The 26,665-nt window shown below is 41.0% G+C and overlaps 1 protein-coding gene across 3 annotated transcripts in view; it reads right to left on the reverse strand.

Moving 5' to 3' along the window:
* The window catches only part of LOC145454295 (calsenilin-like), a 50,849-nt gene that overhangs the window by 21,812 nt on the left and 2,372 nt on the right, over positions 1 to 26,665 (reverse strand). Inside the window, exon 1 of one of the 3 annotated variants that reach the window (XM_080332289.1) lies at positions 9,708 to 10,840. The exons of 1 other annotated variant lie outside the window; for it this stretch is intronic. In XM_080332289.1, the coding sequence (XP_080188415.1) occupies positions 9,708 to 10,152 (445 nt within the window). In that variant the 5' untranslated portion in view covers positions 10,153 to 10,840. Of the gene's footprint in view, positions 1 to 1,798; positions 3,715 to 9,707; positions 10,841 to 26,665 lie in introns of those variants that run through there. One more of the 3 variants, XM_080332292.1, reaches the window with a different exon arrangement.

Raw genomic sequence — 26,665 nt, forward strand, 5'->3', positions numbered from 1 at the left:
GAGAAAAACGTGATACTCAAAAATTTTCACTCATGCAATATACATGTGTCATCTGCAAGAATGTATCTGACCCATTGAAGGCACACAATACACGTGCTTATGTGGTCCTCGGTACACGCAGGGTTTTTACTCCTGCCGTACACGGCTATAGCGTGTAGGCGAGTCAGTTCGTCACCAGAGACATCGTACCGGACGGATTCGGTTTAGCGCAGTGGTTTCCAACGTGGGGGATATCGCCCAAGAGGGAGCGATTTGGCGGACTAGAGGGCGAAAATAACGAAGGGGCGATAGGGGGTGAAATGGAAGAAGGGGGCGATAGGGGCGATGGCGTGCTAAAACGGCTATATTGGAGTCAAGTCGGAGAAATGACCTTTTTTTGTAATTTCGAGGTCGAGCCGAAAAGTTGACCTATTTTTTTGTTCAACTCGTCGGTGATTACAGTAGGTATGCCCATTTTTCGGTTCCCGATATTTTGGGGGCCGATGATCGGTGTGGTGTGGAGCTTGAAGAGGAGGCGATGAGTCGAAAAAGGTTGGGAACCACTGAGCGTTACCAGCTCGACTATTCAACTAAACTCAACCCTCAACTAAAGCTCTACTTCGATTCTAGTTGAATTTAGCAAGGTGGCTTCAACTGCTATACGACTGCATCCTGTTCTATATCTCTCAATTCATTCGCATCTTCGGCAGTGAAATCCCTGTTCGGAGTAACGCAAATAAAATAAATTATTTTGTGTAGTTTTAGCAGAAAAGAATAGTTCTTTTTGTGAGGGGGGATTATGGCGTTACGATATTTCGCATAACCTTATACGAGATTCGTGTTGCAGTTTTCATGCGCGTTGGGAATTCTTCGACGTCAAAACGAATGATTTACACTCTACTTGCGATAACAAAAAGAAATATTTTTGGAATACGTGATTCCAATGATACTGCCCGACGCCCGTGGCTCGTGAATATCTTCCCCTTCGCTGATATAAGCCGAGTTAGGTACGCGTGAATTTAAATTAGATTACAACGCTATTAAATGCCGGGGAGGGTAATATTCCGAGAATCATGAAATATTCCCTTCTGCGATGTCACAGCGCGTTGGTTTTTCCGCGCGAATTCACCTCGTGAATATTGGTTAATAGGTGGGGTTGCCATATTTTGGTATCCGGATAGGAGGACACTTTGTAACAACATAAAACAGCTGATTTTGAGATATTTACTGAGAATCTTGTTGCGTTGATTGAAAACGGTCATCATTTTGACTCGGCTCCCGCATTACCCACTTTTTACGATATTTCTGTGGTGTTGACTAAAAAAAAGTCGTCACTTTGATTCGACTCCCGAATAACATGCTCGAACGTCCGCATTATCTATTTCGCGTCATTTATGCCTATTTTCCGTTGACCCTGTCCATTGGCCTACCTGTAAAAGCTGTAAAGGAAGAAGAATTGCCAAAAAGCAGGACATTTCAAATTTCCTGAAAGATGAGGACAAATCCTCCTAAAGGAGGACGTATGGTAACCCTACAATAGACTCATCCCTTGCTATGAATTGCATATATATATACTGGTATAGCTTTTATTGATACAAAATGTATGTGATGTGAGCTATGCTAAAATGAATGACTTACGTACTTTCAATAAAATTAAATTTTTATCAGCTTTCACAGCGGTTGTACGAGTAACAGCATTGCGTGCGATCGTGCAGTAAGAGCGACATATTGCGCATACTACCAAAGAGTATACATTACAATAAAGCTGCGGATATCATATCATGTAACTTGAAGATTTTTGTACCAAACTATGAGTCACCTTTTCCTTTATTGGAAGATTTCTTCAGGTGAAAACTTTTCTGGCTCCATACACTCATCCGGCGACGCGCGACCGCAAAATGCATCGCCATTTTCGTATAATGTGACAGATTCTCTCATAAATAGCACGGATATATACGACAAGAGCAATTGTGCGCAACTGGCGAAAACACAAAAAGAAAAACGTTACGAGTCGTGCATAACGCTCCGAAATAAATACACAATTCAACTATATCAACTAAGTGTACAAATTAGAAAGACACCCTCCTTACCGACTTGTGACCACAAGCAAGCAACCAACTGCTATCCCTGCATTTTCCTGCTTTGGGTTTCAATATATTTATGCAATGAATATATTACTTAAATGTATGTTAAAGTTCTGTGCCCTAAAAAGTCCCTTCTGAGATACGCCCACAATTACATAGAAAAGGAAAATCAGTTTGCATCTTCACACTACATCGTTTTGAATAACAAAAGGTAAACTACTTTGAATATAAGTCTCCATAAACAACCACCACCTAAAGCCCATATAGCTCTGGCTCTACTATAGCCCATCTCCAAGACTTCCCTTCCACAAATCGCATCGACATGAAATGACAGCGAGCCGTTTAGGCCTCATTTCTTTCGCAGTTGCAAGCGATTTTACTGACGCATTAGTTCCACATAAATAGAGATATACTATAGTAAAATTGATGAAAATCGATGCATGCTATTATCTATAGGCATAATGAGTTTTGTTGCTCATAAGTCGATCGTGAAGTGTAGGATGTGAATATGGATCACCAGGGTGTCACATTTATATTGATTTGTTATACATATAGTGGAGCATTGGTTCAAACGTCACTAGTAAAGGCAGGCGGTAGTAATAGGAAGTCATCGTCATATGTAACGTAAAGCCTCCCAATCTGCACTCAAGTTATCTTTACCTATTCTGTTCCTAATTGAGGAACGTCCTAGTTTGTTTCACTTTGTAAGTACATTCCTTTGGATCGAAGAACAAACTACAAAATAATGTGTAGCGGTATCGTGCCTGAGTGACCGCGTATTACATTCGGGACAGGAATTATTAGACATAAATCCTCTCAATCGTGTTCGGACTCTGGTCGGAGTGTATGCTTTCTCACACGCACAACTTACCTCATGCGTGGAGACCGGCCTATACCGAATGTCCACTTATACCAATTCAAGGCACATGCTTACGAAACAAAACCACATACTTTCAGCATTGCACGTACGCGAGACCGTGTCTAGTCAAAAAAACATAGTTGAACATGAACACCTGTCGTCGCGAACCAGTCACGACTCAGCGATCAGGATGTGATTAAACCTGCACACAATGACATGACAAATTTCATACTGCTAAAGATAGAGCAGTCACGCCAAATTATATAGTTAGCCTCTCGTTACCAATACGAAATGAAATCAATATTCATCTTCACTTGCTGTAAAAGTACGTTTAGTAACACTGTAATGCTGCTCATGTCTATCTATTCTGAACAATAGCCTAATACTGTATACATATACAGTAGGAATGTATACTTTAATCTGCTTACAGTGACAGAGGTTCATTTCTCCAGTCTCCTTCGATCGTCATATCCGCTGATAAGAAATGAATCTAGGTCTCTAGGGCCAGTTTTACAAATGAATCACAACATTCCAACTAGACAAGAATGCCACTCATCTTCCCGCAATGGGATCGAGTGGAAAATTCCCCCCGCGAAGAATATGGACAAATATGAGTGTGTCAGTTGGGGATAGTTCACAATAGCAAACCAGGGGATATTGTTTCACGAAATTCCTGCGGCCAACTGGCCTATATATGGCACTCACTATTCAGACCATTGATCGATCCTCTGCCTACAATATGCTCATGTTTGGGTCACCGTGCCCACATCCAATATATACGCTGCGCAGTCCACCTTATTTGAAAAAAAAAGAATAGCAATAATTCTCGATTACGAAAAAGCAAGCACATTCGATTATTCCTGGCAGTCTATAGTTATGGACTTCTAGTGACTTTCGCTGAAACTAAAACCAACCTCAGAACCTGCACTGAAAATAATACCCGTGTGCGTCTCGCAACTGAAAACTGTTTTCATGCTATAGTATTCACGGTGATGATACTAAGCAGTAGTGAGTAGGCCTATACCATTAAAGCAATATATTTCAATGTTTGCAGCTAATGCATGTTATATACGATGAGTGCGCTCGAGGATTTACAATAGAAGTGGCGACGTGGCCGCTAATGGATTTTCCTCCCTGAGAAAGTCGTGACATATCGATTGGGGATTTTGTGTACTCGTAAGCAATTTCTCAACATCCTTTTTGCATTCTGTCACATCATGACATGTATGGACTAGACAAATTATTAGATATTTTATGTGAACGTGATAAATACGGGACTTCCAATCTCATCCGGTTCCAGATTAGTAATACGGAATAACGTTTACAAGGAAAGCGTTTGAAAACTGTTACATACATATTTGTCTGGAATGGCATAGGCCATGACAACTGACGCATACTAAAATATGTTGGCACTTTGACCAACAAATATCAATATGATTTTGGCCTTGTCTGGATATACATGATAGAATATTGGATATTTACCGGCGGCTAACACCGACGAATATGTGACAAGAACTATTTGTTTATGGTGATGAATGCATGGATTCTACCCCACCACATATCACGGCGTAGAAATGATATATAGGCCTACCCGCGATTTCGTTCGCAGAAAACTGATTATGCTTTTTAGAGCAGGTGTGTCAAACTCAACTTGCGTCGCGGGCCGGATTGAAATCTCCAGAGCACCCGCGAGCCATAGACCTGTCAAATGATTCCAAAATGTTACCTCAAAATCCATGTCCTTGTTTTTCACTTGAATACTCAATTATTACGGTATATCACGGACCGTATGGTTCTATTCTATTAACGCCTTCATTCGCAAGCAATGGAATTGGTAAAATTACGACGATTTTTCGGTTGAATAGTTAAATAAACTGCTAACACAGCGGCGTTACCGACGACACACGTTGGCATATTGCTATGATTACATTTTGTCTAAGTCGTAATCTGGTAGTAGTCCTGTATATGCATTGTGAGGAATACAAACGATTTAACCGTAAACGAAGACGTTGAACTTCGGTTCCTTATTATTATATCGCGATTCGGGTTTCTCTAGAGGCCGAGGAGCCGGTAAGTCATAGGCGAAATAGGATTACGACCACATACATTTAGATTATATATTTTGTCATAATTATATTCTCCATGTAGCCTGCATATACCGGTTTCTAAATTACGTTTTGACTTCTGTAAATAATTACGTTTTGGTCCATTTCCCATAAATTTTGGACTCATTATGCACTGTTTTGCCATCTCGGCATTGGGTGTCAATGGCCGCGACTTGTTGCTGATGGTGACGACATTGCAACCACAGCGCCACTGTCGGAAGGTTCTAATGTGGCCTATCTAAACAACATCTGTTAGAGATGTGCCATTTTCAGAATCGCATCACGGGCCGGATGAAACCGTATGGCAGGCCGGATGCGGCCCGCGGGCCGTATGTTTGACACCCCTGTTTTAGAGCTTGTGAATGGTCTGTAACCATGGACCATGGACCACCGACCTAATAATTACACAGAGGAGGACTGTAACTGTTGCGCCAACCTCCATGTTTTCAAAGCTATCGCATTCTCAATATTTTTGTTGGATGCGTAATTTGCGTATATAGGAAGGTCACTGATGAATAGTACAATATTATATTCGAACGTAATAAGAGTTACGTGACTGGTATTTCATCACTCCCAAATTAACTCTTTGTCGCGCACAGCGACAGAAAAGTGCACAATACAATTTATTGCGAACTGATGGGGTTGTCCTTCATATAGTCAAACTGATAGAATACGCAAAGAGAAAGACGCATTCATGCGGTGTCTAGCAGAATGGCAAATCAGCTTAAGATGGCGACAGAGTGTCGCAAAACAACAAGATGTCATGGCCTACGTCTACCTCGCCTTGACCAATGTCTGAAGCTAAAGAACAATCGACCAGGACCTTGGCGCAAGTAAAACTATCCCATGCAATTATACAGCCGCCAACAAAACAGGCTGTAGTAAGATTGCGATTAGAAGTGAGAGAGAAAAAGAAAAGGTTAAACCATAGTGTCCTATATGGTGTCGACACAAGCAAATCGCACGGTTCAATGAAATTGTATCACGTCACAGTTTCCATTTGGCTACAGGCAATTTGACGGTGATTTTTGACCGACTTGCCGAGCATCAAATTAGATAAAACGGGTATCAATCGAAAGCTGCCGCCGCACTGATTACGAAAATATAAATTTTATTCCGCTCGCGGCCCTGGAACCCCCACAATCAGCCTCTAATTTTTCATTGTTATGGAGATTGGCATTGGGACGCAACAATGCTGTCTAGCGAAACGAGACAGGTGCTCGAGAAAAAGGGAGCCAGACAGTTTTGTTGCGTCTGTCGTTTCGCCAGACAGCATTGTTGCGTCCCAATGCCAATCTCCATAACAATGAAAAATTAGAGGCTGATTGTGGGGGTTCCAGGGCCGCGAGCGGAATAAAATTTACATTTTCGTAATCAGTGCGGCGGCAGCTTTCGATTGATACCCGTTTTATCAAATTTGATGCTCGGCAAGTCGGTCAAAAATCACCGTCAAATTGCCTGTAGCCAAATGGAAACTGTGACGTGATACAATTTCATTGAACCGTGCGATTTGCTTGTGTCGACACCATATAGGACACTATGGTTAAACCGACTACTATATGGCATATTTTCATGTATCAGCCTGTTGAGAGTCATCGTCAGATTTACCTACATACATTTGGGTGCCTCTCAGCTCAGGATAGCAACATGTTGTTTCTTTCACAGCATAAGGATCTTTCTATGGCAGTATACGCCAGGACACACACGCAATAGTTGAGATAGCAATACCAAATACATACCAGATTCGAATCAATTAATATCGATTATTGAATAAGTTATATCCGCAAAATATCAATATTTTGTTGCTAATATTTACAGTGAGATATGTTTGTAGGCAATACGAGGATATGTACATTAGCACCAAATCGGAGTATTATTCATTTTGGCGAAAACCGATAACCTGACAAATTTCTTGTGAATTATATAATCCCGATATATAAGCATAAGCCATTCGGATTTGAATAAAGTTACGATTATTCAGTTCGAATGAAAATTAATCTATTCTAGCACCGACACAGTTGTGAAATCGATGCTTCAAATTTACCACTGTTGTTGAAAATAAAATATCCGTGAATCTCCCGTGAAAGAAATATATATCAACGAATATTGCAAATACGCAAAATCACACCATCAATCGAAAGCAAGCAAGATACTGTTCGTGATCTTTTTATAACCAACCCGTTGGCCGCGCTGCAATGGGCCGGCAAAGGCACACATTGTTCCGCGACCCTACCAAAAGCAACATGCGGTGTTTGGGGCTATGCTTCAATCATAGTGTAAATTGGTTGAAGTAGTCGGCTACCACAGGGCTCGATAATGCACATCACCATCTATCTATATGAAAAATAAATAACCGACCGTAAAGAAAAGTGAAAGGGTGATAAAGATACTAAATTCCGTTTATGCTTTGTTTCGTAAGTACCAATATTCTACGCTGATGATTCACCTGCTCCGCACGCACGTACGTTTATGGGTGGGTGTAGAATATTTATGCGTGCCAATTATACAATTTCCACAAGCATTTCCATACCAACGAAGCTAATTCAATTTCAGTTGTCTATTTAAAACTCAATATGTCGTTTCAAGGTAGCGTGACTTTTTACGTTTTCAATAGGGTGCGCGTCAATAACGTTACAGTCTAAGATTAGTTCATTAACAAGTACAAGTTTTATTCACACGCCGCAGACCGAAGACAGATTATATGGTAGTCGCGAGATCGCAGTAATGAATACAGTCACAGTGCCAGCTTTAAAATCATAATAAGACTATGGATTTTCATTGTGTGTATTTGATTGACTGGTCACAGAGTTCATTGAAGAATCAATAAACTGCCTTTCTTTGCAGAACTATCTGAAAAGTTTCTAGACATAAAACTAAACAAAACTTGAGATATAAACATAAAATATATCTGAAGAGCTTCTCGGTGTTACAGAACCTTAATATACAATTGTATAGTAGATTCATATTGAAATGAACCCGAATATTTTCGGCGGACACTCGTCAGGGGTATTCGTCAGCAACTAGTAGAGATTTGGAAAGAACATTGTATCTCAACGATCGTGTCGCATAATATGACGTAACCCGCATGAAATTTCGAATAAGAGAACGTTCAATGTACTATTTTTAGATGGTACACGAATAGGGAGGAGTGAAAATAACTTTTTTTTTTCAAATCGAAAAAAGGGGGTTCTTGAATCCCGACAAATGTCCTAAAACTTGAAGAAAACTAGATTTTAGGGGATCGCCCCTATTTTCCAGCCGGCAACCCCCCAATTTCTGCGTGCGAGGGGGTCCGCAAGGACCACATGAATCGCCAGCGGGCCTGTTCTAAAAAGAGATGGAGTAACAGCCCTTACCCGTGAACTTTTACATAATGAGATTGATTTATTTTGCTGTTCTTGTGTAAATCACCCTAACATGTAAAGTTACTTCCGCCATTTACCCGCTTCAAAACTTTAGTGTTTTTTGGCTGTAACTCGTTTTGTGTTCACAACAGAGAAAACTTTCTTCTTAAGACAGACAGAAACATCATGTTTGGCAGCTTTTGAGCTATATATCATGACTCTACGACCAGTGGTTGTCGAGATGGGCAATTTTACCCCCTGCCGCGCAGAAATTGTGGGATTGCCGGCTGGAAAATGGGGGAAATCCCCTGAAACCAATTTTTATTGAAGTTTTAGGTCATTTGTCGGGATTTAAGAACCTCCTTTTTCCGATTTGAAAGAAAAGGTCATTTTCACTCCACCCTTGTACACGAACTCGTTTTGTTAACACAGCCTTGGCTGGTCTATTTTGATAAAGTCGACTCCAAGGCCACACAAAGGAAAGTGTGAACGGACCCTTCGAACGGCCCCGCGAATTCTGCCATTGGCAATCACCTGTTGGATGACCCCGCTTGTGCGAAAAATTATCGAGACGACGGATTTCGCGTCGTCGGAAGGGGCCGTTCACACTTTCATTTGTGTGCCTTGGAGTCGACTTTTATCAAAATACATAAGCTAAGGCTGTGTCAACAAAAGGAGTTCGTGTACCATCTAAAAATACTACATTGAACTCTCTCTTATTCGAAATTTCATGCTGGTGACGTCATATTTTGTGATACAATTGTTGATTGTTTTTTTCAACCCTGACGAGCGTCAGCCGAAACTATTCGGGTTCATTTCAATATGAATCTTTTGAATATACTAATTACATAAAATATACAATTATATAAAATATATTATAACTTTTCCACAGGTTACATATATTTACGATGCCAGCGACCCGGCTGACGTATAACACAATAAAAATTGTAAGGCAGTTGTAATCACGCAAACTAGAACTGAACAACTCGATGTGTCGCTGGGCAATTGGGCGTGGTCCATGATAAGACTCAAGAATTTCCCATATTTCTGTCTTTTCATACTTCAGCACCGTACCACAATTGCAAACATAGCCGTTTTGGTACTAAGGCAAATCGGTTCCGTAATCCAATAACCTCACCAGACGGACACTTGTCTAAATCGCGTATGGTAGACGGGGAGAAAAATCATACCGATGGATTGTTGTGCGGTGACCCCGAAAATTCATTACCATTTAGCATGTTCGGAAACCTGGTCCGGTGCATACTTGTTCAACCGTGTGCTGGACTTGAATTTCTTGGAACAAAGCAACCTATCTTTTGTACTAGCATGTACTTACGTTTCTCTCGTCCGTTGATAAGTCCCGATATATCTTCGAATATTCTAGCGAACGTGTTGCGAATCTTCTCCCGAAAAGTAAGCGTCTTCTCCGTATGTTCGGATTCGTCACCCTCCGAACTCTCATCGCCTCGCTTCGAATTATCTACGCACGGCATTATGCTTTCGACGTCGATAACGTCATCGTTAACCACCACGTCGCAGGATAACAAAGAGTTATTTCTCATTGGGGGCTGCGGAGCGAAAAAGTGGTCCGTGTCTCTCGAGGTGTGCGGTATTTCCGACTCGGGGCGAACGCAAGCGCCGTTTTCCCGCTGCCTGGCGCGGTGTCCCTTTTGATTTTCACACAGTGCCGTGCTGGCATGACAGGCGTCGGCCTGTGGTCGTCGAATGTCCAGTAATTGAATGTTGCTTTGTTGTTCATATTTCGTCGTATTTTGGATCATCTCTTTGTATTGCGACACGGAGCAATTAAATAGATGTATATTAAATATTCATGACTCCATTACTCGACGATGTAACTTAATAGCGGATCTGTACGGGATAAGCAAAGACATTCGGCTACATTATCGAGTCAACGCTCCCAGCTGAATATGTATGGCGCGACGTAAAACAATCGCTTGCGTCGAGATAATGGTCACGTGGTGATCCCTTCAAAATGCTATTCCAACCAGTATAAATACCGATGGTCCTTAGCTTCACCCCGCACTTGCTGACCTGGAGAATTTTTTCATTTGGACTTTCCTGTTAACCACAGCGTACCTATGACCATTTACTGTACACTGAACACTGAACAGTATGATAGTTTGGCTGGATTACTTTTCTACTGTAAATCTACCAGTTTTCTCCAGCTTGGGACCGGCAGTGATATGGATTCTGCTCGTCAGTGACTGATTTTTATGGTGGCAACCACTGATACGATTAGACCCCAGACCTGCAGAGCTACGGCGATGATTATCTGGTGACGCAAAGCGTTGATTTGATATTATTAACAGACTGTCCGGCAAACAGCCGAAAGGTATTGGAAACGTTTCCCGGCGTATATTAGTCGCTCTTCAAAATCGTACACTGAAAGGTGCCACGATGAAACCGCGAACAACGATATAAATTGTAATGTGGTGTGCAAACTGCAAGACGAGACTTTATTTTAAAATACAAGATAGAAACGGATTAACCCTGGCGATCCTGTGCTTTCGTACGCCTATTGGAAGCCAATCTATCTACAGCACGATAATGTCAGCATACGCATAAAGCTTGTGTCCAGCACGACTTACGCTTTACCCGCACAACACAAAATACTAGGGATGGTGTGAACCTCTGAAAGGTTCAGGTTCGTGTGAACGCGAACCTTTTTGAAAGGTTCTGTGTGAACACGAACGTGAACCTCGTGACGTCACGTGACGTCATATTGCTAATTCCAACCCTTTCTTTCAATGAAGTGATAGCCTAATATGCCCTATAATAGGCTTACCATATTTTGGAAATCTAAAAAGAGGACACTTTTTCAGAAATTTGAGACTTGCAAAACCGGAGGAGAATTCTCAAAAACCGGTGAATTTTTCCCACTTTGTGATCGGTTGACTAAAAACAAAAGAAAAAGGTCATCTTTCCGCCTAGAGCTCAAAATACCGTTTTTCTCTCCACATTGCTAGGTGGATGACTAAAAAAGAGGTCAACTTTTCGCTCAGAGCTAAAATCACCGTTTTTCACTCCGAAATACCCGCCGGAGCGTCACTTATGTGCTAATTTACGGCATATCACTCGCAATTTGCTCTAAATCTCACCTAAATTTTCAAAAAAGAGGACAAAATCTCAAAAAAGAGGACAAAACGGCGTCCTCCGCGGACACTGTCAAAAAAGTCAAAAAAGAGGACAAATCCTCTTAAAAGTGGACGTATGGTAACCCTACCCAATATTAATGTACACGATACCTAGCGAAAAGAGTCGGCCCACATAATGCCACAATGCTGAAGTATCGGCGTTTTAAACGTCGCTAAATGTATCAACCGCGGTAATCAAAGGATATAATAATTGCATAAAATCAGTACATTCCGTTGCTTTGCCAACAATTTCGACGAGGGCTTACCAAAGAATATAAGCTTACGCCTTAAAGGTCTTAGCCAGACCGGACAATGTGTTCGGAGTCTGAGTATTGCTACATTGATATTGAGCAGAGTGTACTACGGGTTTCTATAATCTATACTCGCTACCGATACCACAAACAACAAGTTATGCAGCAGTAGCACGTACCTTAATCGCACGGATTTGGTTTTAATGATACAGTAAAGATATGAAGTCAAGATTGACCCAGTACGACCGTTCGATTTTTTTTACATCAGAAGACGATATCAATGTCATTGATTGGTTGACTAAGCATCATTCGCTGACTACGTATATCGATTGCGGGTCAGGCTCACAGCAGAGAGTCACTAAATATTCACAAACGGAAAGCTGGATATTCCGAGAAAATTTTTGCAACAAAGCAAGTAAAACTTTTAAGGTTGTCGAGGTGCATGGTGCATGCTCGTTTAGTGTTAATTTTTTATGCTGCCTGCACCATGCATGGAGTGACCCGCAGTTGAAATGCAATAAATTTGAGCCAAAGATCTTATAATGGAGTGAAAATTACAATTTACCAAAAGGTTCACAGTGCAGAACCTACCAAGGTTCTGTTGTGAACGCGAACCTCTAAATTTCCGAGGTTCACACACAGAACGCGAACGTGAACCTCACGTTCACACCATCCCTACAAAATACCATACTCTTGAATAGAAGTGCCGTACTGTTCTTTTCTAGCACTTTACCAACAAATTTGAAACGTCTGTCTTCAGGAAACCGACATTCACAGGTCAATACCTTTGTTGGAATTCATTTAGTCCTCGACGCAGTAAAATCGACCTCATAGGCAATGTTCCCTCTAAGCTGCGCACGTGCGCAAATGCGCAGTGCTGAAAGGGTCTCTGCGCACAGAAAATCTACGCTGCGCACAAAAAATCAGAAGTGATGTTTTTTTTATAGTTGTTGCGCACTGTTGTCCAATGGACCACGCAGGCGCACAGATTCGTGAAAATTAAGATGGAACATTGCCAGGGCCAAATAGTGTTATCACTGAAGTCTGAAACCGAGGTACAAGTGCGCCCAGCAAAGGTAACTATTGCGCTCCGTGAAGAAATTAGAGTTCACAATCACCTGCGCATCACGGAAGATATTTTTTTGTATGGCCTCGTACACGTGAGCGATACTGATATCATTTAATAGCGCATTATTTTCTGGGAATGGCGAAATAACATGGTTTAACAAATTTATAAATAACAATGGGCTAGCTCGAAGTTAATCTGCGAGAAACTAACGAATGATAGTCTTCTTCGCGTGGCATGAACATTGCGTAAGATTTACTCAGGACCGTAACTTTCGCACCCCAAACCCCCCAATTGGAGGGGCCGAGCTCGAAGGGGGTCGAAAATTATTTTGAGAATTAACATAAATCATGGTGTATTTTTTGAAATTTTTCAGGATTTTTTTTCGCGCTACGCGCGTTTCATTGTTGTAAGATATCTGATTATTGGGTACCCTTTCCCAACAAAAATTAGACATGATTTATAGAAATGGGCAGTTGCGCGTCGGCCATTACCGCACCATGACGCGCCAAGACATATGAAGTTAAAGACTACGTAACATGCGAATCCAAGAAGTGCGCCAGAACGATCAGCAGCGAGAAAACCTTGGGCGAAAAAGACTGCCCGGTGCTGACCGAAAACTTCGATATCTACAAATATATGTGTAATTGTCCATGTCCATGGGCGCTTAAATGGCTGGCGCCGAATGTTCCTGTTCTGGCGACCCGAGTCCCACAACAAGACAAATGCCATATCGAGGGAACATGATTTTCCAGTTAAGAAATACCAATTTGAAATCGTGCACGTCTTTTACTTTAGTACGTTTTGACGATCTCAATATCTTTTGACATAGCAGATAGGGGGTCACGAAATAGCATCATGTAACGAAGTCATTATATCAACAGGTACGCCCGAAGATGTTTTATTATTATTTAGAGGGCCTATCTATTCCAACACACCTCACTGGATAAGCTCTACCGGTAAATCTGATTATGTGAGCAGGGAGAGGATAAAAATTGATAGCAATATATATGCAATTCCCGATCATATTGGCCGATGCAATCATGAATTATAGAAATTTTTTCTCGCTTCGCGCGTTTAGGGACGTCACTACTAAATGTACACCCAATGTACATGATAAGTACCGGAAGAAGCCTAGAGCCGTAGGGGGGTCTGGGGGGGAGAAGCCCCCCAGTAGTTAGTTTTATCACCCTATTGGAGGGTGGTTGCGCGCTGTTGTCCGAGGACCTGCGCAGTGAGTTGGCGTGTTTGCGCAGACTCTTGAAAAATTAGAGGGAACATTGCTCATAGGCACCCTCGTGAATAGAGCGTTGATGATATGTTCGGGTAACAAACTGAGTTTAGAACTTGACAACATCCGCAAAATCTTACTTGAAAACGGTGACTCTGAACACGTCATCAACCGCGACATTGAGAGGAAATTAACGCAATCCAACGCAGAAAAGTCAACAGAGCCGAACGAACGAACAAGCAAAGATGTTTACATCCATCTACCTTGGATTGGTCCCATTTCGACCAGCTTTGAAAAACAATTGATTTCTGCGGTCAGTAAGTGTTACGACACAGTCAAAACCAATGTGATTTTTACGGCTACACAACTGCTCCCTTCAAAACGCAAATCTGTGCTCCCTGCACTTCAATAAAGGAATGTAGTGTACGAATATAAGTGCCACTGTGATTGTGGCTACGTAGGAAGAACGTCAAAGCGTCTGCAGGAACGCATAAACCAGCATGTCCCCAGATTTATCAGAACACGTGTATCAGGCTCGGTGAGAAGCTTACCCGTAACTCATCCGCTTAAGCTTGATGCTGACAGATCAAAGGCCATTAATTCTGCCATCGGCAAACATCTTTTAGATAATCCGATTTGTGCGAATAATGATCGAGATGACATATTTCGAGTCGGTGGGAGGGGCTGTTCACGCTTCCATTTGTGTGCCTTGGAGTCGACTTTTATCAAAATACACTAACCCAAACTCTGCCAACAAAAGGAGTTTGTGTACCACCTGTGTACCACCATTGAACGCTGTCTCGTTTGAAAGTTCATGCTGGTGACGTCATATTTTGTGATACGATTGTTGATATACAATGTCGTTTCCAATTCTCTACTAGTTGCTGACGATTACCCCTGACAAGTGTCAGCCGAAAATATTCGGGTTTATTTCAACATGAATATACTATTCAATTGTATATCGAAGTTCTGTACCTCAAAGAAGCTTTTCTAGATAAGCAAAAATGCCATTTAACCCCTGCTAGCGGTGTCGCGGTGCATGGCGACTATTTTAGGACACATTATGCATAACCTACACCTAAAGCGAACCATATTCAATATTCGTCCGGATGACCCGTATCTTATTCCGAAAATTATAGGATTCTCGCGCTGAAAACGTACAGCCTGTCATCGTCCGGGAATTGCTCGGCAGAAATATACAGCATTGCATTTCCCTAATTAGACGAATCAGACGGAAATAATGACAATTCAACGCTATTGAATATCGGATTCTTTACACATGTAGGTCTAACTCTTCTTGCTTTCTAACTGCTGCTGTATACATGTGACCGAATTGTGGTGAAATACATTATTGTACAGTTGGTGCAGCAATGTGGGGCGGTAATCGGCATGGAAGAATTTCCTAGGCACTAATAAGACTTGGAAAAATTGTCAATAATCGACGCCAAGGTCGCACGCAACAGCCTAATGTAGCAATGTATCAACTGGGTTTCGCCATGAAACCATCCTCCATACGACCCGAATAAAACTCTGTTCGCCAACAAAAATACTTCTTTCTTCGGCACTCTTGCGATCGATACAGACAGTCGAGATATTATGTAAACCAGTTTCTACTATACCTCCTATATGCACTATGCAGTTTTGGAAAACCCAAAAAACCGGAATGACTCAAAAAAGAATACCTTTCAATATCCATCCTGAAGTTACGATCATTGAGTTAGTTACAGTCATGGCCGTTTTAAAGCTAAACTTCAAGCACACTTTTTGCGAAAAGAGTGGGTGTTCCTAGGGGTGTTCAAAAAATAACTTTTTTTCAAATTTCATCGGCTTAATTGTCAAATCGTCCGGTTACCTAAAAAAACGTTGCACACCAAATTTGACTCAATTCCAGCCAGTAGATGCCGAGGTCAGTCAAATTGAAATTTCGGTCAGTTTTGAAAAAATAGTATTTACGGTGACCAATTACGTCACACCGAGATAACCAAAAATCGTGTTCCAGGTATGCCTGAAAGGGCAGGGATGTCTTTTCCACTTGTTTTGATCTTGGCAAGGGTCTATGGCGGAGTTTGGGTGAAGACATCGTCAATAAACGAAAAAAAAGATATGACACGGATTAGCTGGAAATTATTCCACTTTCCACTTCATTGAAATCGACACGTTAAAAGGATGGTGAGATAATTTTCAAATAGAGTACATTACACACTGAAATCATCGACCACGAAAAGGAAATGAACTGACAATAAGCACGTAAAATACAGGTAAATATATTTTTCTCAAGTGATAGTCAATATCTATATTCTTTGCTGGTCCAATGTAGATTTCTTCACGATACAATTTGATATTATATGATATTCTATCATGTGCTTTGCAGCACTCCTATAGCAGTCTCACAGGCAAATTATAAGACTAATGGGCATCGTGACAGATCTTCTTCCTATCAAAAGTTATCGTCCTCTCTTCATGTCATCCTCCATATTCGGTCAATACCATCTAATTGTATCCATATATCGTGGTAAAACACAAATGCTTTTCAATACTCTATGACAAGAAGGGGGTTCAGGTGATATTGAAAGACCAGAAAATGACTAATGTACTTCATAAGCTCAGTGGATTACAGTTTGGTTTCCCTGAAGCTCGCAAAGTTTCGAACACATATAAAGCTCTAGTGTCAACGCTTATGTGAAGTACCAGAAATGCTTTTTCAACTCATAAATACTATTCATTGGCATAGCCTATTTTCAATTGCAATTAGCACCATTTTCAACGCCCTGGATCAGTCAATGTCAAGTAGCAGAGAAATATTCGAACACTGAGCTGCTGAGGAATGCAACTGATGTCTCTGTGGATGAGATTTTGGGAATGGCGACTTTGCAATCGGTAAAAACTTCGAATCAAGGCATAGAGACATCGGTATGCACTGCATGACTGGGATAGATTTCGTCAAATCTAAATTGGTCCGACAAAAATACTTCTAGATATGACTATCACTTGAGAAATATACTTACAAGTATTTTACCTGCTTGTTAGTTCATTTCCTTTTCGTGGTCGTTAATTCCAATGCGTAAAGTACTATATTTGAAAATTATCTCACCATCCTCTTAACGTGGCTGTTTCAATGAAGTGGACTAATTTCCAGTTAATCCGTGTCGTATCTTTTTTCGTTTACTGGCGATGTCTTCATCCAAACTCCTCCATAGGCCGTTGTCAAGATCAAAACAAGTGGAAAAGACATCCCTGCCTCGTCCGGCATACCTGAAAGTGGAACACGATTTTTTGACTTGTCGGTGTGACGAAATTGGTCACCGTAAATACTATTATCTAAAAAATGACCGAAATTTCAATTTGACTGACCTCGGCATCGACTGGTTGGAATTGAGTCAAATACGGTGTGCAACGATTTTTTAGGTAACCTGACGATTTGACAACTAAGCCGATGAAATTTGAAAACAGGTTTTTTTGAACACCCTGTTCACACCCAAATGGTGGTACATGGAAACCTACGTGAAAGCATAATTTGGATTAAAATGTTTAATGTGATTTATACCGCGGTGCAAGTCTGAAGTACGTTCTAGGGATGGTGTGAGCCTCTGAAAGGTTCAGGTTCGTGGGAACGCGAACCTTTTTGAAAGGTTCTGTGTGAACGCGAACGTGAACCTCATGACGTCATATTGCTAATTCCAGCCCTACATTTCAGTGAAGTGTTATAGATTAATGTACACGATACGCAGCGACGACTCGGGACACATAATTCCACAATGCTGAAGTACATACTGACTTTTTAAACGTCGCCAAATGTATCAACTGGAGAAATCAAATGATATAATAATCCCATAAAATCAATATCTTCCGTCGCTTTGCCAACAATTTCGACGAGGACTTGCAAGGGCGTATAAGTCTAGGCCAGACCGGACAATGTATTCGGCGTCTGAGTGTTGCTAGGTTGATATTGAGCAGAGTGTAAAACGGATTTTGCCCCATTAACAAGTTATACAGCATTAGCCAGCACCCCAATCGCAACGGATTTGGTTTTTATGATACAATAAACATATGAAATCGAGATGGACCCCGTACGCTTGCTAGATTTTACACATCAATTAATGGTATCAATTTCATTGATTGTTTGAATAAGCATCATTCGCTGATACCGACATGTAGCGTATTTCGCTCTTGATGTTGTAGGCAGAGAGTCACTAAATATTCACAAACAGAAAGCTTGATATTTCGAGCAAACTTTTGTAACAAAGCAGGTAACATTTTTAAGATTGTCAAAGTGCCTGCTCGGATATGTTGATTTTTTATGCTGCCGGCGCCATGAATAGAGTGGCCTGCAGTTGAAATGCAATCAATTTCAACCAAAGATGTTATAATAACGTGAAAAATGTAATGGATGAAAAAGGTTCACAGTGCAGAACCTACCAAATTTCGTTTGTGAGCGTGAACTTCTGTATTTCAGAGGTTCACAAACAGAACGCGAACGTGCACGTGAACGTCTCGTTCACACCATCCCTATAAGGCTTCGTGAACCACGGGTGTATAACTGTACAGTGCATATTCACACCCTGATATCACGGGTGGTACAAGAATGTGAATACATACTTTTTCATTAAGAGTGCAACGTCAAGTTGTATGCTTGACTTTGTCAAAAATGTACCCGAATATCAATTTCCATTATCTGAGGTAAATCAATTTAATATCGATGCGTATATGTTCGTTCCAAGAGTCGCATGCCAATGCGCTTGTTTCATGTCCCCTTCATGCCGCTGACTTTGTTGATGGCAACTTGCGATTGTCAAGCTGTGGGCCTTCATTTGCCAAATATATTGATTCGTTTTCCCTTGGAAATGTTCAACGACGGCTGCTGTGCGCGATGATTACTACTGTATGGCCGTATTGAGCGGTACAGATATATGCAGAGAACAGCGAGGTGCAGAAATTGTGAATAAATTATTAGTTATCAATATAACCTGATGTAACTCTGCTGTGTCGGGGGGATGCGGGATCGTGGGGACTTTGAACGCCAAGTCACGTTTGCACTAAGACGCGTATTGATTTTTCAAGGTGGTTTCAAGTCAGCTTACATTAGTCTGCAATTTGTAGTGTCAACTGGGATATCCAAACAGTGGTATTTCTATTGAATAAGTAAACGAGCGAAAGCAAGCAAGCACAGCACTAACATCGACAAAAGTGATCTTTTGGGCATGACATTCCCCAAGCATTTCAACAGTTCTGAATAACCTCTACGATCAACCGAAACATGTGAAACCGTCGAAACTATTACGTTTGCCAACTGGGATATCCAAACAGTGGTATTTCTATTGAATAAGTAAACGAGCGAAAGCAATTAAGCACAGCACTAACATCGACAAAAGTGATCTTCTGGGCATGACATTCCCCCAGCATTTCAACAGTTCTGAATAACCTCTACGATCAACCGAAACATGTGAAACCGTCGAAACTATTACGTTGCCAATGCATCCCATTCACTATCAAACTACTCTTACTATCTATTACGCTAGTCCGGAGTCATGAGACGCGCCAGTATCCCGAAACCGTAATTTCAATCAGTATTTTACGAAATCATGTTGACGAATCCTGACACTGAGATTCGAGACGAATAAGGGCACATAATTCATTTCTACGCCATATTAGGGCTGCCATGTTTTGAAGACACTTCATAAATTCTGAAAGCTACAGCACCGTCGTACAAGGAAACAGGTGATTTAGGAAGAATGTCGACCGATAGTAGTACTGTGTTGACTAAAATAAAATAAAAAGGTCATGTCTTCGACTCGACTCCCGATTTTTGTGCGAAAACCCGACATTCGCTGCGTCGAAGTCGCATTTTTCGTGGCATTTTAATCCTTTTCCGCGGAAAAGAGGACAAATTCCCAAAAGACAGGTCATTTAGGCGTGCTCCGAGGTCACTTTCAATTTATTGAAAAAAGAGGACAAATCCTCGTAAAAGAAGACGTATGGTAACCCTACGCTATATGCTCTTTACTGGCATTCCGAATTCGCACTTCGTTATTAGTCTGTCACCAAAGTTATAGCAAAATGCAGGATTATTCGATACCCTTATAGGCCCCATGGGCCTATTTATTTGTCGTTTGAGGACCGCTTGTGTGGGATGATGACGAAGCGCCAGTATATGCAGCAGAATGTATGAAAGGATCAATAACTTTACGATACTTTGATGAAGGATGAAGTCACAAGTATCAAGTGGGAATGTCAGAAGACTCCGGACTCTACTTTCCATCTAGACGTAAATGTATCCAAGTGTGCTTATCCTGCGTATACGTACCTGCCTATACTATACAATGTCAAGTCATATCACCGCCGCTTTCCTTCGCTCCGTAATGAGAACTTTTCATATGGTATTCAATTTTACCTAATTGTGCAGCTACCCCTCATCGTACAAGGTTTTGCAACCCAACCTGTCTGCACCTGCTGTTTAACTAATTCCCAGTGAAATGTACGGACCATGTGAATAGCTCTCAATTAATAACTGACTTGTAAACACACGAAGCATTCCTAATACTGATTTGCTCTCCCTCAGGTCTATAATCGATGCAAATTCAATCAATTTCTTTCGTTATACCCACGCCACTTCGGCGTAAGTTCGGAGGCTACTCAATTCATTGAAAGCGCGACGGTAAATACGTCGGCCTTCAGTGGAAGCTTAAGCCGGTAGAGATGGTAACGCACCAACGGAAATGTGAAGCTAATAAGGAACAATTTAAAGATTCAATGAATTCATAACCGGGTTACTCATTGAACAACAGCGATTCAGTCCACGGTCAGGTTCATTAATGCACAATTGCACATAGTCTTCAATAGCGAGAATGCGGAATGTTCCGACGAAACTGTTACTGAGAGGCTCTTCCAGCTGACCGATATAAAAAGGACTTCAGTCACGTGATTAATTATAATTACTTCAAGAATTGCAATATACTGTATACTGCTACCATCAACAGCTACTCATATCGCAATGAAACAACCTGAACTCGTGCGATAGACGAATTTCGATATTTGTTCGACTATACCCCAACTAGGGTTGCATCTAAAACAGAAATTAATTTAAGACAAGCATGCTTAAAACAAGGCCCTTGTTTAGAACATGTTTTTTATTGTTTTTGTTTTTTAAACAATCACGTCACGAATATTTAATTGTGACGTCATAGCGGATTGACATTGACAGTTGAAATTATAGGTTAAATATAGCTCCTTTGACGAAATGGTCTTCCAACCCCTGTCAAATGCGGACCAAAAATTTCTTCAACCCGGACTATACAATGTCTTGCAACATTTTTACGGTCGTCGGTCATCATCATCAGAGCATCCATTCTGTACCAATGATCTGTATGGTATCTACGTACTATAGCTGTTGAACCGACTATTTCGCGGGTTCAAGCCGTCCATATTGTATCAGTCGGCTGTATCGGGTGGTAATCATCCGTAGGCTCATACAACATGTGTTTCGGAAAGTATTTAAATAATGACACAACTAAAAAAATAGAATTTTTTTCACGGCCTTTGTCTACAAACCACGTTTTAAACAACCATTTGTTTTGAATGCAACCCTAACACCATGTATTTATGAGCGTTCTTGGTGAAAAGAGTACCAACTACCATCCACGTGCGGGGCACACACATCTAACGTAACCAAGTCTTAAATTACTTCCGTCTCAAATTTTGCCATTGCCCTAAATCTAAGATTTAAATAATAGCCGTGCACAGACGAGAAGCTTGCTAAACAGTCGGTCGGTGCTATGCGCAACCAATCACGTGATAAAGTCCTGCAAACACCTGTCTGCATGTAATCAAATCACAATCATATCAGCAATCTTCTCGAAGCACACTTCAACCCGCGTTTCCATGGTGACGTGTGACGATCAAAACAGGCGCATTGATTCAAGATGTTTATGTAATCATATGTAATATCAACGCTAATATCAGCTTTATATCAGAATAGCACATGCTAATTCTTTTTTCGAAAGTAGTGTTGCATTTAAAAACACTTTGTTTAAAGCATGTTTTAAACAGTTTTTAAACAGAGGCCGTTTTTTAAAAAAGAAAATTGTTTTCTTTTTCAAATGTTGCATGATTATGCCATAATTGTTTAAATACTTTCGAAAAACATGTAGTATGTGCGTAACGACGATTTACACCCAATATATAGTCGACGTATACGATATGGAGTGGTTGGAACCCTCGAAATCGTAGTCGGTTCAACAGTTGTGGCATGTAGATATATAAAACATTGGTACGGAATGGATGTTTTGATGACGATGACCGCTGACCGTAAAAATGCTGCGTAACGATGTAGTTCTTGTTAACGATATTTTGGTCTATTTACGACAGTGGTCGTAAGTCCTTTTCGCCGAAGGAGCCATATTTACCCTATATTTTCATTGCCAATGTCAACCGACTGTGACGTCACAATTGAAGATTCTTGACGTCTTGGCTAATAAACATGTTTTAAACAAGGACCGTGTTTTCAATATGTTTTTCTTTACATTGATTTTTGTTTGAAATGTAACCCTATGCGTAATACCTAATACGGTATCACCGCCCTATATGGTGCTGTGGTTCACGCAGATAGAGCCAACTCACCCTAGGCAAATGTCAGCACATGCAAAGGCGTATTCGTTTCATTCACACTGACTGGTACGGTTGAGAATGCAGAGTTTTGGACCAAAAACAACTCACAGCCTCCGCTATGGGTGAAAGCCTGGAAACCAACGTCTTTTGTTGCGGATGTGCTCCCGTTTTCAAGAGTTTAGTCTGAACGCGGCACAAGTTTGCGTACATCTTCTGACTCCGCTCTATTGAGTATCAGAAGTGACTGGCAGCAGGGCCCACTATATACATTAGATTAGGCTTACCATATGTTGCAAATTACTGAAAAAGTGTCCTCTTTTTAGATTTCCAAAATATGGTAACCCTACATTAGATAGCATGTCGAGGAAGCATTGCATTCGTACTATCAATGGCCAATGCGACAATCGTTGCTTGTATTATAACTAGGGCTGTATTTAAAACAAAAATCTATTTAAAACAAACTTGTTCAAAACATGGCCACTGTTTAAAACATGTTTTCTTGTTCTTGTTGCTTGTTTCTAGTCGTGACGTCACGGATACTTAACTGTGATGCCACAGTGGATTGACGTTGACGATTGAATATATAGGATAAATCTGGCTCCTCCGATTGAAAAAGCTTCCGACCACTGTCATAAACAGACCAAAAATATATTTAACCAGGACTACATCGTTATGCAGCATTTTGACGGTCGACGGCAATCATCGTCAGAAATTCAGAACACCCATTCCGTACCAATGATCAATATCTACATGCTACAACTGTCAAACCGACGACTTTAAAACATGTTTTAAATAAAGTGTTATAAACATCATTTGTTTTAATGCAACCCTAATTATAACGGTATTGCCCATCAAAGTATAAAAGTTACACGATCGTTATCAAGAATATCCCGAACTCTGGGGGATGTGTCACTTCGTTTTGAGGGGACATATTAAATTGATGGACTTGTTCTGTCATTTTGAAGATTTATACAACGTAATTTATCCGGGGTCACATTGTCTATGGACATCACTTATAACGTCACAAAACCAACAATGCTCCTCAATAGTTACTATCGACATCACGGGATGTCACGCCGCTATGGATTCGCGTAAGAACGGTTTACAACGAGATGGGCCTATGTGTCAGGTACCAGCGCGTCACGAATCACGATACATAGTGGTGAGAGTGTATCAACGAAGATCTGCTGTATTAATATGTGTGGAATTCCCGCTGGAGATAGAGTTGCGAACCGATTACTGCCATACAACTGATCCAACAATGCAGTTGAAATCAATACGAAAATATGTCGATAACAGACGCCCATTGGCTGGGCCAATAGATAAAATGCCCAATGCCAATTTATACTCCAATGCGACTTCTCCCCGATGGGAAATAATTGAACTTCGGTTAAGTCGGATTGTAAATTGATTGAACACGGTGGTATTTGCTCAGTTCATCCTCGTTGTATCAAGTGAATTTCGCTTAAGTGCTTGACTATCTTACAGGGATGTACTGCATCGCATGTAAGTAAGTCAAACGTCACTTTCTGCAACCCCTTGTTGCAGTCAGTATATGGACAGTGGACACGATTGTAATTTTAATACGTATAAGCGCCAAGAGAAAAGATCTCGTTGAGATATTATTGCAAAAGTAGTAGATATAGTGCACGTACACATACCGCTGTGGAATGGGTGCGTATATTGCATATATTTGCCAGTTTATTCGCAATGGCGATATGGGGCTCTAGTGGAGAGTTTCGTATGAGGAATTGTAGTCTTAAGCCAAATTATAGTTTGGGCAACTGTTGATGTTTTTGATGATTCGATTCACGAATACTTTCATAAACATGGCGAGGACCTAACATCACATTCATTTTGCAGGTGATCGCCCAAAATAGCACCGGCCCGAATACAGCAACCTCGGGAAAAAAACAATGTGCATTTGGCAAACCTCCGAACGCAAACGATCCGCAGACTCGCTGATGTAGACTCACGCAGCCATACTTACTTCTATATTCTCTAAGCTAGTCATAATAAAGTCATTTATCTAACAATCGAAAATAGACTGTGTGTCTCCTCAACATGTGCATTGTGCAAGCATTCTCTACCTGCGGACGTGGATCCCGACGTTCAACTATTTCCTTTCGATCACATCCTATTCTATCTACTTCTCAACAGCGATTCGCAATATTCTCAGAGGGGCGGTCTAGGATTCCCTGTTGAACTTTTGCGGATTAAAGAATCACTCCATATTCGTTCCTGCGTACATAGGCCTACCGCCGTTTCGATCTATAGATAGAAACAATTTGTGCTCAGCATGCGAACGCGGGTGTCGCTTCAAGCTCACCGCGTCGCAGGTCCCAGGAGATATATATATGGTCCGCAATTGGTTCTGGCATTGAGCAATGCCTTGTAATATTACCGTGACGACGCCCGGGCTCAAATAATCGAAATTGAGAACTTCGTCGCAGATAGTTTGCCGGAGAAGGCTTGGGGGATCGATTTTGCAGATCGCGCTTCATGAATGTCCTTCATTTTCGTCCCTCCGACTGCCGATGGTCGATAATACAAATTCAAAACCACATAAAAATTACGAGCTATAAGAATCATTTAACTCCATACCATTGCAACAAAGTGATATGACTTTTTGTTAGTCGATGAATCCACACATTACATTTATGTATATTACATTACACAGTTGTGCAGACTGTCACGTGAATTCCGAAATATATTGTACAACCTACAAATCTCGCTATAGCGTACGTGGGCTTGGGCATGCAATATTGTTTTATAATTTTGTGTATAACAGGCTACGGTATACGTCAGCTGATGTGTCTACAGTGCATACATGCGAATGCGCTTCACACTCTATGAAAAACTTTTACGGCGAAAGATCGCACAAATAAAATAGATCTTATAGCATATTTCTGTCATTGATGTATAGGATATACATTTCAGCCGCGCGGCACTCCGTCAAGATCAATAAAAAATTACCTCCTGTCAACCAAAATTATTTCATTTGAGTGTCATAATTTGATACTGAAGCCCTGACGGCACTTATAGTTCTATATCTTTCGGGAATCATATACCCCGACCACCTATTACTCCGCAACGGCAGTTGAGCACTTTCAGCCCATTTTCAATTTTCGTTCGGTCGTTACCGGCTTGAATTATTTATAAGTATTAGTTATCTTCGTCACCAGTTAATGACATCAAATGCGTTCGCATTGACCTCTAAATCTGTTATTACGGAGCGACTTTACCGCCGGCGATGAATGTTTGTCATTTTGAACGGCATAAATGACAGCGATATAGTATCGTTGAAAACTAGAGTGGGTATTTGCCAAGACATTACTAAACGTGACAAATGCGAACGTTGAAATTCCTTCACAATCGAATGTCCTACGGATAAACCTTCACCTGCTAACGTATCGTTGCCAATAGTGCCATCTAGGTTTTGAAGATTCAGGATCAGTTCCTTATTAGACATAGACAGTCATCATATCATATCTCTACGCACAGATACCAGTAATCTTTTCGTATGCCAAATAAATCGTGGTATATATTGATCTTAGTTTACTATTCCCCCACACGGGGCTACCTGAAGGACCGATTTAATAGCTACATCAGCACTGCAGTGCATTCATCTTTTTATGATAAATAATGAGGGTGCATGTATACTGTATATCGTTTCTCATAAACCGCAAATATAATTTCGATATGCCTGGTTGCGTTACCACGGGGCCGACATTCGTTATCATAACCACCCCAATCGTAGTTTAGGTGAATTCGCTGCTAATACCTGAACTACCTTGATCATTAATTCCCGTTAGTGTTCTGCATATATACGGCTGCATTTCAAGACCATCAGGAATTTCTTGATTTTAGTGCAATAGCGGCAGCACAAAAACGCTTCTCCTGTGAACGTACCGTATTCGCCGAAGATGCCTCTAAAGTCGGATGAGAGACGCTCTGGAAGGCTCCAGGTTAATCAATGAGCAGTAAGTA

This window comes from Botryllus schlosseri, chromosome 13, assembly GCF_051294905.1.
Source record: "Botryllus schlosseri isolate E-star chromosome 13, Bs_hap1, whole genome shotgun sequence".
Classification (NCBI taxonomy): Eukaryota; Metazoa; Chordata; class Ascidiacea; order Stolidobranchia; family Styelidae; genus Botryllus; species Botryllus schlosseri.